Source organism: Protopterus annectens, chromosome 4.part1 (assembly GCF_019279795.1).
Source record: "Protopterus annectens isolate FY-2018-M chromosome 4.part1, PAN1.0, whole genome shotgun sequence".
In the NCBI taxonomy this organism is placed as follows: Eukaryota; Metazoa; Chordata; order Ceratodontiformes; family Protopteridae; genus Protopterus; species Protopterus annectens.
Window position 1 is genome coordinate 700,562,206 of NC_056734.1, and position 18,634 is coordinate 700,580,839.

The 18,634-nt window shown below is 40.3% G+C and overlaps 1 protein-coding gene across 1 annotated transcript in view; it reads right to left on the minus strand.

Moving 5' to 3' along the window:
- Nucleotides 1–16,281, minus strand: part of MLF1 (myeloid leukemia factor 1) — a 609,081-nt gene extending 592,800 nt beyond the window's left edge. The window contains exon 1 of the mRNA XM_044070478.1: nt 16,060–16,281. Within this exon, the coding sequence (XP_043926413.1) occupies nt 16,060–16,106 (47 nt within the window). The 5' untranslated portion in view covers nt 16,107–16,281. The remainder of the gene's footprint in view (nt 1–16,059) is intronic.
- Between the last annotated feature and the right edge of the window lie 2,353 nt (nt 16,282–18,634).

Below are 18,634 nucleotides of genomic sequence, written 5' to 3' on the forward strand. Positions count from 1 at the left end.
CATTTGGGCTAGTGCCTGTGACTTCAACAGCCTGCTTACCACCCTCTCTAAATCATGGTCAGACAGCCTGGAAGATCTCGAAGATCGGCTCCGATGACTCCGTTCCGACAAAGAAGACCTCGGAGCCGAGTGGATCGACTCCAAAGAAGGGGACCGAGATCTCTTCTTGGACGAAGCCATCTGAGCCGACGTCCTCTGGGTTCCAGATGGAGCCGAAAGCTTCTCGGCTCCGATACTGGATAACACGTCGGCTCCAGCCGGAGCCGACAAGGCAACTGTAGATTGAGTGTCGGAGCCGGTAGGAACCGACACTACCACATCAGAGGTAGAAGATCGGCTCCAGCCGGCCGATCTCGACTCGAAGAGTCGGAGCCACCGGGGAAGGCTTAACAACTGTAGCCTGAACCTTAGGTGGCTTTGAAGGTTTACTCGACCCAGTCTTAGTGGGTGAACCTTCTGGCTTTAATAAGCCACGGAGGATTAACTTGTTCCTCCTCTCCTGCAGGACTCTCTGGCTAAAAGAATGACATATGGCACAGGAGTCCTGCAGGTGTAAAGGCCCCAGGCAGTAAACACAAGAAGTGTGACCGTCTGTCAGAGACATTTTCTGATAGCACGAGTCACACTTCTTGAAGCCGGAGACCTTTCCTTCCCTAGACATAGTCTAAGTAAAAACAACACACACACACACACACACACTAAACAGTTATACTATTAATCCCAAAAACACACACACAGATAGGGATTAAGAGAAAGAGGCCTAGGCCTAACTGAACTTCTAAGTTAGCAATTTAACTCGAAAGATTAAATAAAGGGGAAATAGGGTGGGCTGTAGAAAAACTACACACTATCTGATTATTAATAGAGAAAGGGAGAGAAAAAACCCTGACTAAGTTGTTTGAAAATTCAAACTCACCTGAGCTGGCAAAAAAGAGACCTCTTCGCAAAGCGGCAAACGAGATCTGAGGTAGTCTTGCCTTGCATCTTGGGATATAGGGTTGCCTCGAGCTGGTAAAAGGAGTTCTCAAGCTAAGCAAGTGCCGAGTCGGAGCCGAGGATCGGCTCCGAACCCATCCAGCAAGAATGAAGGCGAGATTGACAACTTAACATTATGCATATAGTCAGTTGGGGAAAATGATAGAAGTCAATACTAACATCAGAAAGTGCATAGTGCTGAAAAGTCATCTCTAAGATAGCAGACATTAGTCACGTGTACATCTTTAAGCAGTTAAATTTGGCACTCCAGACCAAGGACAACTACAAGGCATTCTTTAGCTATGTCTGCAATCTCAAAGGCAATATGCAGTTGTGTGCAGAACTCACTGTTAATGGATCCACCATTACTGAGCCAGAGGATATAGAAAACCTACTGGCATAAAAATTTCAGCTGTAACTTTACCCCTCCCTCCCAGCCTCCCCTCAGGAAACACCATCAAATATGACTCCCCCAATTATCACTAGGGAACAGGTCATCAATGCTCTCTCCAAGTCCAAGAACACTTTATCAATGGGCCCCGACAATATCCCAGACTGCCTTCAAAATAGCATGAAACATGGCCTTATCAGGCTGCCTGGAATCATTATTTATTAACCTTAGCCTCCAAACAGGCTTCATGCAAGATGAACGAAGAACAGCAACCATCACCCCTTTGCACAAAGACAGGCCATCAACAGATCCGTAAGTCTCATTAGTTTTAAATGCAAAGCCATGAAAAGAATCATGGAAATGACCAATAATAACATTGAACCCAACCCATTTTGGATTTGTCAAGGGTAGGTCATGCCTACTCTGCCTAGTAGACGTCTTTGAAAAGGTTACCAAGCAATGTATAAGGGCAAAATGGTTCACACCACCTACTTTGACCTGGCCAAGGCATTTGACACAATGCTCCACTCTGGCATGGTTAACAAACTAAAGAGGTTAGATATAAACTCTCATGTCACCTGCTGGATAGCCAGCTGACTCACAGACAGGACACCAGTTAAAATTGGAGAGTCCACCTCTTCATAGAGGCTAGTCACCACTGGAGTCCCGCAGGGATCAGTCCTGGGACTACTACTTTTTTGGCATCTAATTCTCTGACATCAAGGCCAACATCCTTGGCCTCTGGCTGACCAAATTTGCAGACAACTGCAAATTAGGAACAGTCATAGAATCTCCCATTGAATGTTCTCCAGGATGGGCTGACACAGACGTGTAACTAATGTGAGAGCCATGGATTAAAACTAAATGCCAAGAAATGTATAAAACTGTCCTTCGGGAAGTCATTCACCCCGATAACCATCATATTGACATTACTCCCCTAAGAATCAACCCAGTAGTCAGTACTTGGGGACACACACACACACACACACACACACACACACACACACACACAGTAATCTAGCCTGTGACTACCACATACCTTTGATACTGAATGTTCTGCACATTATAAAACAAAGATGTGGCATCTGGGTCCAAGGAGATCACTGTTCCACTGTATTCAGCATACATCAGACCTGTCAATGAGTACAACACCCCCTTCAGATATACCCAACCAGAAACATCCAACTAGAATGTCCACAGAGGTTCCTCACTAAAAGAATACATGGCGTAAGTAACATGTCCTATGCAAACTGCCTCAAAATCCTGTCCCTGTATTCTCTCCTACAGGATGTTGAGGGGACATCTACACCTGGCATACAAGGTATTGTTGAACCCCACCTTGTTGGACCTCCTGCATATCCAGAAAACTAACACCAGAATTACCCATTCTAAAGACCAAAATCTTCCCTGTGATATAAATAGGACCTGCTGGACAGACAGGTATATATTCTAGAGACTCCCTTTTCTCTGGAACAGGCTCCTCATCAATGGGAAGTAGAGTTCTTCCCTAACCCTGCAACTTTGACAACTGGATGGGGACAGGAAATTCATCCCTGGCTTGGCACCTGTCTCCAATGGACATAGGCAGCCTGTAAATAGTTCATCTCCCAAGCCCCCTGCTTATACTTACCAAGGGTACCAGAACTTGTCAGAGATTTAGTATGTATGATTAGGCTTAAAAAGCCCCAGTGGTCATTGGTCTAGTACACACCTATAAACTTATGAACCTTTGAAAGGTATACATGTACCATATATCATCTAAATAAATTCAATAACTTAAGAATAGCCAGTGGCCTCTTTTATGAAATGTTGTTTTAGGAGTGCAACCAAAAGCTGTGAGAAAATGCTGATAAAGGGAATCATAAAAGTAAGGGGGTTTCCAAAGCATAAAACATAAGAATGGCAGGACCATCACAGCTCGCAAATACAAACACTTTTATTAAAATAATAAAACAGATGAGCTCTTTCACACTGCGCAACCAACGCTTCTTCAGATCTAAAAAATAACGTCACTACATTTAAAAATACTAGACCCTCCTGATCAATTACATCAATTTCCTTCCCTTTAGTACATGCATTCAAGCCAGGATGTTTGTCAGCCTGAAGCCTTAAAATCCATTTAAGTTCCATAGATTCAGTGTAGTTTATCAAATCACCCCATAGCACTCACAGGAACAATCTGAAGTACTCTAAAAACAAACTCATGACCTTCATTTTTTTTTTAAATTGTGTTTGGCCAAGGCATTTTTAATATTGCCTGTTCTAATATCATAGGAGTGACCCATTATGATGTCTTTCAACCTTTTGTTGGATTTACCAACATAAAAAACTTGACAGGACCTGCAGGTTGCTAAATATATAAATGTTCTCTGTGCTGCAGTCTGCATAAAACCTGGGACAAAAAGCATAGTTTAACCAAGGATGTTCAAATACTTGTTCTTGGGATATACAAGTGCATGCCCTACAATGTCGGCATCTGAAGGTGTCCATTCTGTTGGATTGTTGATGCCCTCCCACCATACTAAAAACGGGCGTCCAGCACATAGCTGCCTCTACAGGCTCAAACAATTCTTGTATCAAAAGGAGGGGTTGGTTCCAACTAGTTCTGCTGTCTTGTTATCACTCGTAAATACCCCCTAATTCTTACATATTACAGTGCATACAGCTCCTGCATTGCTGGTATATTTTAAGCCAAATCCAAGATTAGATGCCCTAGTAGTGGACACCATGTTGCTGGTATTACGTCAAAGTATGGGGGAGCAAACTTTTTCCTCTCATTCATAACTCGCTCTTTGTTCTGGGTTAAAATGCTGCTCAAATAACCCCTCATAGAGAAATGATCCATCATCTTCTCTATGTTTTGATTAAAGTCATCATCCTACGTACATAGTCGTGAAACCCTCATGTATTGGGCCCCTTACTATATTGGGGTATATAAACCTAGGGTGCATACTATCAAAAGATAGTAGACTTTTTTCCCCAACATCCTTTACGAAACTAAGTTGTCTCAACCCCACCTAGGTCATTGATTACCACATGTACATCTAAAAAATCCATCTCCTTTGGGGAGTTTTGAATCATAAAAAAAAGTCAGTCGTGTGATTTATATAATCAAGGAAGGTGTTCAGGTAGTCTTGTCCTCCTCCCCATACAATAAAACATACTGTCAACAATACAATGGTAAAATTTCACATACTGCTGACACACCAAGCTATTTAGTACATATTGTTCCTCCCACACATTCATAACCAACTTTGCATAGGAATTTGCACATGGGGTAACCATGGCAACCCCCCATTTCTGTGCAAAAACAGAGTCCCCATACATGAAAACATTGTTGTTTAGAACCAAATCAAATAAGGAACAAATCGTGTCTACAGCAGTATTATCAAAATCCTCTCTTCGAACTAATACGGCTCTGATGGTATCCAGTCCATAGTCATTAGGAATACGGTGAACAAGTTCACAACATCCAGAGTCACAAATAGTAGCCCTGTTACCCTTCCATATGTTTCCACAAATGTAAATAAATCTGTCAGAAACTGTTCTCTATCCTCAAGTACAAGAATAGATGTTAATATACATTTCATTTCAATTTCTTTTCAACATAAACAGAACATGCTTGCATAACCCAACCCTCTCCCGATACTACTGGATGTAGAGGGGGTTTTGTTAGAGATTTATGGACCTTTGGTAGGCCTTTAATGACTGGTATTTTTGGTTCAATTATAGTCAAAAAATCATATAGTTCACAATCTATGGTACCATCAAGAAGCATCTCATATAAAGGCACTGTGTACATAATCAATAATAGATCTCACTCTATCCTTATTTATACATTTATATGTCGCCTTTTCATTCAACATTTTAAGCATCATACGATTGATGTCACTAAAATTCATGACCACAACTGACCCTCCCTTATCTGAGGGTCTGAAGCTGATGTCACATTTGCCCTTTAAACCTTTCAAGGCATTTTATGCAGTAGTTAAGTTATAGTACCTCTTACCCATCTGTCCAAACATATATTTACATAGATAATTCTCACAAGTTTTAATGAACAATTGTATATGTAAAGGCATCACTGGCATACAAGTACTGGGGCGCCTAAATTGGCATCTATTTATAACATCACTGTTAAACATTAACTTCAAAGTCATATTGCGGCAAAACAATCGTAAGTCAGTCAGTACATCACTCACATTTGAAGGTACAGAGGGGATAAAACTCAGTCCTTTGTTTAGGACTGACAGTTCTACTTCGCTCAAAACATAATCTGATAAGTTATATACAAGGGACTTCATCTTCTCACTTTGAGTGTTTCCTCTTGTGGCACCCTCTGCTGTTCAACCGAGGTGATCGCACCATCACTAGAAGAGAAGGAAAACCCTTGCTTGTAGCTGACCTCACTTTTGGTCTACCGCCTGCGTCCTGATGATTGGATGTATTCCCCATTTGCGTTAAGTCAACAGGTGGCCAATTTCCAGTAACTAAAAAGACTGTTCAGCACAGCGTTGCCTAAATTGTTGGGAGGCTGATTTACCCTCCTATAGGTGTTGATCTCCTGTTGACAAAATTGTTCTTGCACAGTCTCTGTGTTGAGTGGAGCTTCTATACTATTGTGATCTGCTCCAGTAGAAACTGGGTCATTGCTGACTCTTTCGGTTGTCTTTGGCCAGACAAAGATGTGTCTCGACACAAAGTCATTATAATATCTCATTAATTTCTTTGGTTTTATTACGCTGCAGTTTCATAACTGGCCACGTCAGAAAATATATTTTCTAACATACCTGCATGCTGTTCATTCTTGTAGCATTGCTCTATGTTCTGCCTACATTTCTATACTACTTCCAAAAGCTGACATTCAATGGGTTGAAAGTATTCTATCAGCATATTTATGTACTTAAAAAACTTAAATCTAAATTAATTTGTTGCCATTGAGAAGTTCGGCATGTGCCTCGCCATAACATGGCATGCAGAGCACTTGCAGCCCCCTGGGGACAATTTTATAATGCAGGCAAGTGTCTAAACGTAGGCGGTGCCATTGTTGTCTTTTTAACTTAAGATTGCCCTCCAGTTCTCTTAACATTTCAAGAAGTCAGGAAAGTCATTATTAACAGACTGTACCTCTTCATTACTGTCCCCAAAGTTAAGCCCAAGGAAGGGATTTTCAGGTGGGTGAATTAGCTTGTTCCACTTCTGTTGTAGATTTCTATTCATCGGATTATACTCCAACTCCACCGTTGCACTTTCAGCCATGTCCAGTGTGGAACTAACAATCAAAATCAAGACAAAGGCATACAAAAAGGTTCCAACTGCTGGTAAAGGTTTCAAAAGCATAAAACAAGAATGGCAAGACCACCACAGCTCGCAAATACAAACATTTTATTAAAATAATACAGCAGATGAACGCTTTCGCGTTGTGCAACCAATACTTCTTCAGATCTAAAAATACTTGAGTGGTAATTACATAGACCCTCTGATCAATTATATCACTACATCAATTTCCTTCCCTTTAGTACAGATCTTAAACACATGCATTCAAGCCAGGATGTTTGTCAGCTTGAAGCCTTAAAATCCATTTAAGTTCCATAGATTCAGCGTAGTTTATCAAATCACCCCCCCCCGTAGACAGTTCCAATAGCAACGGGTCTTATAAAAAAAGAATCTACAATCGTACTTCGATATCTTACAAATACATGCAACTCTGCAAGAACTGCAGGAGGAGTCATTACTGGGCATATTGTGGGTGCTGCGAAGAGCACTTCTGGCTGACATCAAAGACTGAAACAATGCTAATTTCATGAACTTTAATCATACTTTGAATTAGGAATGGAGTCCATTCCAGTCATGCTATCAGAAATTAAAAAAAAAAAAAAAAAAAAAAGACAGGATCTGTAGAAAGATGATGTCCAAGATAATTACCATGGCAACTGTTAGAATCCAGAGTTGGATGTAACCCTTAACAAATGTCAAGCTATCTGTTAAAGAAGTATCAGTCAAAGAACAGCAGTAGCTTTGACTTTGTGCTTGCATACCCAGGGTAAAAAGGGGAGACAGAAGGGGAAACTAAAATACCAAATGACACTAAAGAGGCATTTCACTGACACCCAGTAGTATGACAGAATTAAAAATGTGGAAACCTGTGCCTATGACAGAATTAAAAATGTGGAAACCTGTGCCTATCCATGTGTTTGATAAATGGTCATAGACAGATTACAATACATGTTGTGTCTTTCGGCTTTTCCCAGTTAGGGGTCACCACAGCGGAACTCCAGTCCACTAATGATTGGCAGTAGAATTTTACGTGCCGAGTTGCCGGCCCTGACGCACAACCTTCAACGAAGGTATTCCCATTCACGCATGTCTCCACACAGAAGACGCTCTAGCTGAGAATCGAACAAGACAACGTCTTACTGTGAGGCGACAACTCTACCGCAGCACCACCACCGCAGATGCACAGATTACAATACATATTTAAAAAAAAAACATCAATAATGTAAAATTCTGTGTTTAATCAGGATAATGACAGCTTAGTAATTACACACATGACATTAATGTTGAAAATATGCATATAGTCAGTTGGGGAAAAATGATAGAAGTCAATACTAACATCAGAAAGTGCTTAGTGCTTTAAAGTCATCTCTAAGATGGCAGACATTAGGTATCATATGATGAAGCTAAAGAAAATGATCATTGCAGAGATTTCTTGTAGAAAATAAGCACCTTCATTCGTTCTTTTAAGTTTTTTATTTATTTATTTTAAGTTTAGCTTCTGGTATTTAAGCGGATTTCTGCTTGTTTGAACAGAGCTGAACAGTGGTAAGCTGAAATACCAGACGACTACAGGCTTCTGAGCTTCCCAAAAAACGTAAGTTGCTGTTTTTGCTTGATTATACTATTTACTGCATCTTTTTATTGTGTTCTGATTATTTAATACTATATTTTAATACAGTAAACTAAACTGCACTGTTTGTATTGCATTGGTCTGCCTTACTGTGCCTGTTAAATCATATTTTGTTGCTATTATCACTGTTTGCAATGCTTTTTTTGTTGCTATTTTCACTGATTGCAAAGTAATTGTTGCTACTTTTCACTGTGTACAAAGCCTCTGTTCTGTTTTCTCACCAATCATTGTTTTAAATAACTGATTTATTTGCGGTTTTAACATTCTTTAGTGTCCCCTTGCTGTTTTTCTGCTGTTTAAAGCATTTTTTAGCGTTTCCCTCCTAAATTAGTGTAAGTAGTAGCTGGAGCATTGTCCTGCTACAGGTTTGTTGCATCTGGGTCTGTTTGTAGTGGCTGTTGTATTCTGAGCACATTTTCCAAGCCATCTTTGATTGGAAGGGGCTCTTCTGCACCCGTGTGAGATAAGTGTGCCGACTGGAACCTGTCTTGTGAAGGGTGATTGGTCTATGACTTGGAGTAGATCTCCTCATTGGTTCTTTTGAGTTTTTTAAAGTTGTATTTTTTTTTTAAGTTTTTAGTTTATGGTATTTAAACCCCAGAGTTTGAGTGAGTTTGCTTGTTGTCGAGAGCACCGTGCACTGCCACACAATTATGTGCCATAGCCGGACAGATAATTTCAACAATTTTTCCCTAAGATACAGCTGTAGTACGTTAGTGTAGTCCTAATCTTTAGCACATTTCTGGTCTAAGAACTATTGCTAGAGGGGTGTGACCTATTAAACCACCAGCCAAAAACCCAGTCAGAAATACCCAACTACAGAGCACCTCCTAGATCAGTCCTGAAAGCACTATGGACAGTTGGACTACCCCGTTTGTCCTGCCAGCCTTGTTGACTTGGGTCTCCTCAGGCAGTGTACAAACTGCCTCATGTACACTGACAACACTATACTAATAACTTACTCTAGTACAGAGTGCGAGAGATATACCTACATCAAGAATCTTGAATCCCTGCTCTCTAGCACTCAAAACAGTAACACTGAAGAGATTATCAACTCAACCACCACTACTTATGCACATAGTACGCATTCAACACAGAAAGAGATATACCTACATCAAGAATCTTGAATCCCTGCTCTCTAGTACTCAAAACAGTAACACTGAAGAGATTATCAACTCAACCACCACTACTTATGCACATAGTACGCATTCAGCACACAAATTAACATATGCGGAGGTTCTCTCAAAAAACTTACTGAAACACCAGAGACCTCCAAAACACAATACTGCTAACAGCTAACACAATTCCCACAGCACGCAGACACATAGCAACACCAGTGTCTCACTTACCAAGCCCTTAAGGTGTAACACTCATATACCAAATTTTCTTGTCACTGAAGACTCCATACTGAGACATACAGATGCCACACTCACCAGGTTAGATAAGGAGAAAGTCATGGTCAGCTGCCTGCCCGGTGGCAGAATTTGTCAGATCACACATGCACTCGGGTCTCTAGGCAACAACTACCATTATGACTCTGTCATAGCTCAGGTTGTAGTGAACAACCTGAGATGTACTTCACTGGACTATATGAAGAGAGACATGATTGAGCTCTCTGAGTATGTGTCCCAGGCAGGTATGTCCCTAGCCTTGTGGACCATATTACCCTCACCTAGTATGATGTCTGGTATAAATAAAAAAATGATAGATTTCAATAACTGTCTTAGCTTTTGGTGTCATTCAAAGGGGATCCAGTTTCTGTCAGCATGGGATGACACAGTCCATAAATCTCATTGCTTTGCCAGAGACGGTTTGCACTTGGCACCACTAGGCTTTTGGCTGCTGGCAAAGGCTCTTGCTTCCCCCACAGTGTCTTTTTTAGGCAAGGTCTCAGAAACAAAATTGCCGATGTGAAAATTGCAAATCATAACAAGCTAAGGGTTATATTGCTAATTACTAGGAGCTTAAACCAAAAACTGCACACCCTGGAAGCACTCCTACCACTGGAGCATGTAGATGTCTGTGCAGTCACAGAAACCTGGTTAAAGGTCTCAGAGAGTACCCCACCTTGCAAGGCTACAATGCCTTCCATACCTTCAGATTGCAAATCAAACGTGTGAGAATCAAAGGAGGTGGCGTTTCTAACTATATTACAGATAAATTCACCTCCCGACTAGTTAGACAGGACAACTCCATGGAGTTACTCAGTTCAGATTACTGTGGCAAATACTCACATTCAAGTCATAGCTAGTTATAGATCCCCCTCCATGGATGATGATGTGCACGAGGGCTACTAAACCAAACTGGAGTCAATCCAAATATTGCCAAACACTCTGGTCATGGGGGATTTCAATTATCCCACCATCAACTGGAAAACCAGTTCTAGCCCTAACTCACTAGTGCAAAAGTTCCTTGACTTGTGAACTCAAATGCTCTGGAACAAATTGTTAAAACCCCAACAAGAGGAACAAACATACTAGATCTGGTCCTCATTAACATGACAAAACAGATGCACCACTGCAACTGTCAGACCCTCATTAGTTAAATCTGACCACAAATCAGTCACCTTCGAACTGGCACTAACACCAGAACTCACAAAGGGTGAAGTCAGACTAAAAAACTTCACCAAGGCAAACTATAGCCTCCTAGGGGAAGGTATAAATGCATTCCAAGCCACACCCCCAGCTGGAAGTGGTAGACTTGGCTGTTCCAGAGAGAATCAAAGCCAGAGCCCCAAGTAAAAACAAGCCACCCTAGTGGACATCCAGCATCAACAAACTTTACAACAAATGCAAAAAGTTGCTGTCTAAGAAAACTAAGGTGAGGCCCCAACAGTAGAAAAACACCTTCCTCAGCCTCAACAGGCAATAGGACAATATATAAAATCCTGTAAGGGTGACTTTGAAAAAAACTTGTCACAGCCAAGGATAACCTTAAGGCCTTTTACAGCTATGTATGCAGTCTAAAAGGTAGGACCCAAGCATGTGCCAAACTAGTGACTAACGGTATCACACACACTGATCCTGCAGAGATAGCAAACCTGCTGGTGAACAGATTTGGTGAAAATGTCACTCCCTTATCCCCTCCTAACTTATCACATACCTTGCCCCCAACTCCCCCCCCACACTACATATCCGTAGAGCAGGGCATTAAAGCCTTGTCTAATGCAAAAAACACAGCCTCTATGGGAACAGACGGCATCCCATGCTGTCTTATAAACAAACTAAAACATGAACTAGCATCACCATTAAGTGCTCTATTCAATCACAGCCTAACCACAGGCTATGTTCCTGCAGAATGGAGAACAGCAACAGTTATTCTCCTCCACAAAAGATGGCTTAGCAACAGACCTAGGGAATTACAGACCCACAAGTCTGACCATCATCATCTGTAAGGCCATGGAATGTATATCTCATGCTGGACCACATAAATAAAGACATAGGTGACCTCCAAACCCTGGATCAGATCCAATTTGGCTTCATCAAGGGCAGATTCTGCCTGTTAAACCTGGTGGATTTGTTCGAAAACGTGACCAGGGCCACTGGACAAATCTGTGCACACAGCATACCTCGACTTGGCCAAAGCCTTCGACACAATCCCACACTCTGGCATTGCCAATAAACGTAAACTAAATATAAACTCCTTTGTTGTAAGATGGGTTACCAACTGGCTCACAAACCGGTCACACACTGAGTGCCTCCACATCCACCGGCAGTCCTGTCACCAGTAGGATGTTACAAGGGTCAGTATTGGGCACCCCTACTGTTTGGTATACACTTTTTAGAAGTTCAGGCCAAAACTAAGGGGCTGCAGCTGACCAAGTTTGCGGATGACTGTAAACTGGGTGCAATTATCAATCCCCAAATGATGTCAGTATACTTCAGAGGGGTCTTAAGCAGACCAATGACTGCAGTCTTGGTCACTGTTTCAAACTAAATGCAACATCATTCCCTTTGGTAAAAACAATGCCCCTTCACACTATCATATTAATCACAATACCCTATGTACCTATAAAGTGGTAATAAATCTGAGATAAGTAAACTGAGACCGTAACTTTGACCACCATGTGTCCACTGCAGTAAGGAAGGCTTTCGACATAGCACATTTGATTAGGAAAGGCATCGTCTCTAGAGCAAAGGAGGTTATAGTATAACGCCCCTTTCGGCATGTACCATACAAAGCATCTGCAGCAACAGGAGAGATCTCAGAGATTTCTAACAAAGAAAATCAGGGGACTCCAGCATGTGCCTTACACAGACCGATTAAAATACTGGTCACTATACTCAGTATCATTATAGACTTCTTAGGGGAGACTTATGCCTGGCTTACACAGCAATATCTGACCCAAACCTAATGAATTTGTTGCACATCTGTAAATCAAACATGGCTAGACCTACCAGTTCCAGGGACCCAAATATGGCCTGCAACTTGAATAAGATGTGTTGGTGGGACAGATTTGTCTTTCAGCGACTACCTTGTCTTTGGAATAGGCTGCCAATTCCTGTGAAGCAGAGCACCACTAGACACTGTTCAAAAGGAACCTGGACAAGTGGATGGAGCACTGTAAATTCATACCAAAGACAGCGCCCACAACACTCCTGGACATGGGTAGTCATTACTAAATATAATTCTAGGTATTTATTTACTTGACATCTGTTAACTGGGATAGTCCGACTGGGTCACAAGACCCATTTTTAGCAAAGGCCCGAGGAGAAAAGCTCCACAATTTTAGAAAATTATAAGACTTACAAGAAAACAACAATATATAAAGATACAGTGAGTACATTGCTAGTTTAATTGTGATAAACGACAATATACAAAGTATACAGTGAGTACACTGTGTAAAGTGTTATCACAGTTACACTAACAAAGATGCATAAGCAAAATTAGTAGACATACGTATACAGTGAATACATTACACATTTATCGTGACAACACTTTACACAATTATAAATTTGACAAGACTTTTACCATGATACAGAGTCACTGCCTCAGTGATAGAATATTTGCACACAGAGTATCTATGGTATTACACTGAGATGAAACGGCTAGGCTTGAAATGACCTAGGGGTTGATAGCCTAGTAACCTCCTATGATCCTAGGCCATGGAATAGGAGTCACTGGTTAACGATTTTAAAGAGACACATTCTCTGAGATGGTAGTGGATAATTAAACCAGAATGTAGGTGTTATACATGTGGATGCTAAAATAACATCCACGTTCCGAGAAGACAAACGTTAAACTACAATATGCATGGATCATAAAGCCAAAGACAGTGTAAAGGGAGAGTTGCCACTGCTACTCATGCTAGTGGGCATTACATAGTAATATAATGATCAATTACTTGTGGTTTTCAAATATGGCATGCATTAAATGTCAACCAGGTTTGTAACGTACTGTTGAAGTAGTCACCTAGGAACTACCTCAGAAAGTGAATAAAGCACACACTTGTCTGCTACCCAGGAATCCAGGTACCAATGTTGGTTAATCCATACTGGCAATGTAGGTCCTAGTGATTTGCTTTGCAAACATAAATGGCAATCACCAGTTAAGGGTAGGTGGGGTCTATATTCCTGAAAAAAATTAATGAAAACAAGCAACAGAGTGCGATTACCCTAAAAATTTTGTTGGAAGGAGCGACTCCATGGCGTACAGGGATAAAAACCTGACTACATCACAAGTGACCTCAGTCTGAATAGTGGCTCACATGAATATAGGACCTTGCAGGGGAGGCTAGGAGTGAGCGTCACTGTCAGCTCACCCATCCTGGGACAGGAAGGAAAAGAAGAGGCGAGTCTGATTCGCTACATGAGTGAAGGTCTGCCCAGTGCAGCTTGAGCCTGTGCTGCAGTGTGCAGCTGCACTGTCAGCACAGTGGAATTCAGAATGCAAAGGCACACTTCTTATTTCAGAGTGCAGATACAGCAGTGTGCAGAGGAGCTACTGCAGAGAAGGAAGTTCTTCACCAGGGGAGAGGGTAGGCCATACAGCAAGATCAAAAAGCTGGCCTGCCCCCTACCATTAGACTTGCAGCTAGTGGTTACCTCATATTGACTTCATTTGTTTATGAATATTACAGTTAAAAATGTCTGCCATCAGTGTGTACAACCAGATACTACAAAGCTAATTCTTATCATACGGGTCTTTACTGTCTGTGATTACATGATGACCAAAGGTGGCTCCCTTTTTGGTCTCCCCTGCAAGAAAATGACAGTGATTTTTAATCAATTAGTTATCAAAATACATATAACTATTAAATTAATTCTAGGGACTTTGAGGCTTGCAAGTCCCATCTTTAATGCTCCACTGTCTTTTGTGTTGGGTTTCTATACGCCATAAAAGCATTTACCTTCTTTTGCAGTTAACGCTATATCTTATTCACCGTTTAGACTTTTATACCATCGGCAGCTGCTACTACTCAATATTCTTTAAAGCATGCCACGCTCACATACTAAATATGTGGCATCTTCCTTGTATGCCCATTTTCATTTCCCTTTACAATTAGGTAAAAGTAAATTAATGCTTCATTGTTTTCCCGAACAAATCAATACAAATCATTAGGAACCAGAGAAAAAACAAATAACCACAAATGTTAAGTGAGAAATTAAGTTTTGTAATCAGAACACAACAATACAGAAACGCTGATCTTTCTGACATTTCAAACAACAAACAGTGGTTCTTCAAGGCCAGCGTGATCCACACATCTTGACCACCTCTGAAAGCTAGCAAGCCCCAATACATTTGCTGAATGTTTTATTTACAGAGTATGTTACTTGCGTGAATACGCTCATACTCCGAAATAAAGGACCACAACAACACAAGCAGGCTGCATGAGCGTGCAACTTTTAATACTACTACGCAAGCCGGGAACAGTTCAGGTTGTCAAAGCACAGACCTACTAAGGATCTTAACTAAAATATTAGCTGTACAGCTAGCCAAACATCAATAGACAGCCCAACAACCCCTTGAGTCCCTGTTAATTCTCAAGCTACACAGTGACATGTTACTCCAAATAATTATATACATAATAGCTGCAAAGTTATTATTTTTTTTACCTGTAAGTGAAATGGACCATTTTGACCTTTATTTCAGACAAAGCCTAGTTATACAGTACACTTAAACAATAAAATCGTAAAACAGAAGCCTATCTTCTGTGCTGACCTTGGATTTCAAAAGCGGATGTCAAGTCTAAGACCAATCCCAAAATGTATTGTTCCTTATCTACTGAAAGCACCGTCTTTACAACCACATATTTTGATAGTTTACGACTGTACCATGATGTTAAACCAGAAGTACCCCAATTCACCTCGTTCTACAAACCAGGATAATATTAATAACGCAGTTGTTTGTATGCACTGCCCTCTACTATCACCGTTTTCTATTTCTGGCACCGCTATCATTTTAACAGTAACATTCCACAGCACTGAATTACTTGACGACCACAAAGCTATTATTCTTTAACAGAAAGGAGAAATATACTCCCTCTTCTCCTCTTCATTTGCACACCAGTGCCATCACACAAATGTTCATAACTCAACACGTTCACATCGCTAGACGTGTGTTTACCTAATCTATTCAGCGCACAGCCACCAGAAAGCACAGACAAGAGAATGATAGATATGTCAATTAAACTGTTTCAAAATGAAATTAAAAAAGTAAACTTCACTTCAGCAATCCCATCAAGCATTATGAAGTAATACAAACTACACAAACATATTTAAATCAAAACAGTTCCCTACAATCCTTCAGTCAGGTGCATCAGATTTTATAAAGCAGCGCAACTTACGTAAAGAATGGATCCTCATCAAAATCTCTCAGCATATTACTGTACATTTTTGGATGCAGCTAATAGTTTAAACAAACAAACAAAAAGCGTCCGCGTAGACCAAGCCCAGGAGTATGCCGTTTTAATTTTTTCTTATCTGCAGAACGCTCGAAGATATTCACAACACCTTCTACGGAGCAGCCTCCCCTGCTGATACCAGAATAATCTCGAAGCAGATGATGACAAACCAGCGTTCGGATTGGCTGTATAAATTCTGTTCTGTAAGGGGTTAGTGCAATCCCACTCTGTGCGGCGACCGAGGACGACAAGTAGTTTCCTGTTGCTAGGATACCACAACACAGTTTGCGGTGACAATAGAATATACAAAGAAATGAAGTTTAAATGCAGCAACAATGGTGCAAGCATACAATAACAAGACTGTTTTCACATCTGTGGCGCAGTGTGAAACGACGTGCTGCTTTGCTGGAATATAAAAGGCCAAGTAGTTCACTGGCGATGCGTTTAAAATGTGTTAACGTGTGACAGTGCAAAAAGAGCGACTATTATTTCTGCAGTCACGCTACACTAGAAATAGTGCTCTGCTTCATACCTCTCAACATCTTACTAAGAGCAATAAATCTGGACAAAGGCACAAATAAAAGTGGTGCAAAGGCCCAAAAATAGCGACATTTTTTTTAAATATTGCTCTTACAAACTTAGAAAGTTGATAGAATAACATGTTTTGCATTACCTTGAATGTTTCTGAAGGGTATTAAGTCTGAAACTCAACTGTCTGTCATTATTTTCTAACTTCAACCTTTAATGATTTGCCACTAATTTGCCAGAAAACCACAATTGTATGAAAAATGGATCAAACATAAGAGGGAAAAATCTGTACAGTTAAGAAGTATGATCTGCTTCTAGAAATGGAAACTGGACAACCAATTGCATTGCCAGTAAACGTGTATTCTGTGGTTTCTCAAGCCTATAACAGCAGTTTTTAAGAGCAAGAACAAGCATGAAACTTAATTCCATATAACGTTTGATTGCAAGTATATGAGAGTTTCATCAATAAGTGACAGGATTTTTTTTGTGTGAGCAGCCTGCACCACCAGCATACCTCGCAACCTCTTAGAGCAAGATATCTGGACAATGCCACAAATAATGGGGGTATAAAGGCCTGCCCCAAAATAAAGACACCGTTAAATATTGCTCTTACAAACTTAGAAAGTTGATAGACTAACAGGTTTAGCATTAGAATGAATTTTCTGAAGGATATGAAATCCGACTGAAACTCAAATGTCTGCCATTATTTCCAGACTTCAGTCCTCAATGATTTGTCAGAAAACCACAACTTTATGAGAAACAGGCCGCAAACATGAAGCAAAAAATCTGGACATTCAGCAAAAATCTGGACAGTTGAGACGTATGCCATTATGGTGTTAGCAGTGTGTATCGCAACTATCGCAAACCTTACTTGAACTAGCCTTTGGACAGCAAAATCGTAAAGCGAAAATATTCATATTCAGTTTGGTCACACATTTATTTCTAACAAACCTTAAAAGTATTGTATTTTCATTTTTTTATAAAACAAGGGACTGATGCAGATTGCAGAATAGTAATAACACCTTACATAATATGCATTAGGTTATTGTTATATCTTGGTTGCCTAAGTACAACATCTCAAGTTTATCCTAGAGATGTACATGATAAAGCAAAGTACTCCATGACGTTACATTTTTATTAGAGCAATGACAAGGAAAATTTGAGCAAAATTAGTTACTAAGTCCCAGAAATAATACCACTTTGCTAAAATGGCACTTTACTTTTAGATCAATCACATGAAAAATAGTTATTTTATTTGAAATAGTAATAAAGCACATTGGTGTTAACTTTTTTTTGCCTAATGATATCAATCAGCTGTTAGCAGTACCACTTTTTTTCTCCTGTGCCCATTAAACAGAGATGTTACTAAACTATACCCCCCACCCCAGTGATAGCAAGAGATTATCGTAGTTTATTCTAGGGCGATCCTTTTGGGGCAGTCCATAACTAAAGCATTATACACTATGAAGTAAGAGAGTGCAGTGTTAACGGCAAAGTGTTTGCCCCGAATTAGATTGTGCAGGTGGGCATGCTTTTATTTTAGTTTTATTAGAGGTTATATTTTTAGCTAACTGGATCCGTCTGCTAACTACTATAAGGCATACCTCTCAACTGTTCAGAATTTGCAGAATGTCTAGATTTTTGCCTCATATGTTTGATCTGCTCTTCATTAAATTTCTGTTTTTCTGGCAAATAACTGCGGACTGAAGTCTCTAAATAATAGCAGACATTTGAGTGTCAGACTTCACAGCCCTCAGAAAAATGCATGTTATTGCAAAACCTGTTATTCTAGCTATTGTCTAAAATTTATAATTACAGTATTTAAAATCTGTCAGAAGAAAATTCGCCAGCTGTCAGAAAAAAATTTTTTCATACTATTATCATCAACTGACATATCAAGACTACATACAGGGGTGGTGTTATTATAAACATTATATGAAGGTTTTTATGTTGGCTTAAATAAAATTGGGGCCAAGCGAGAATTTCTTTT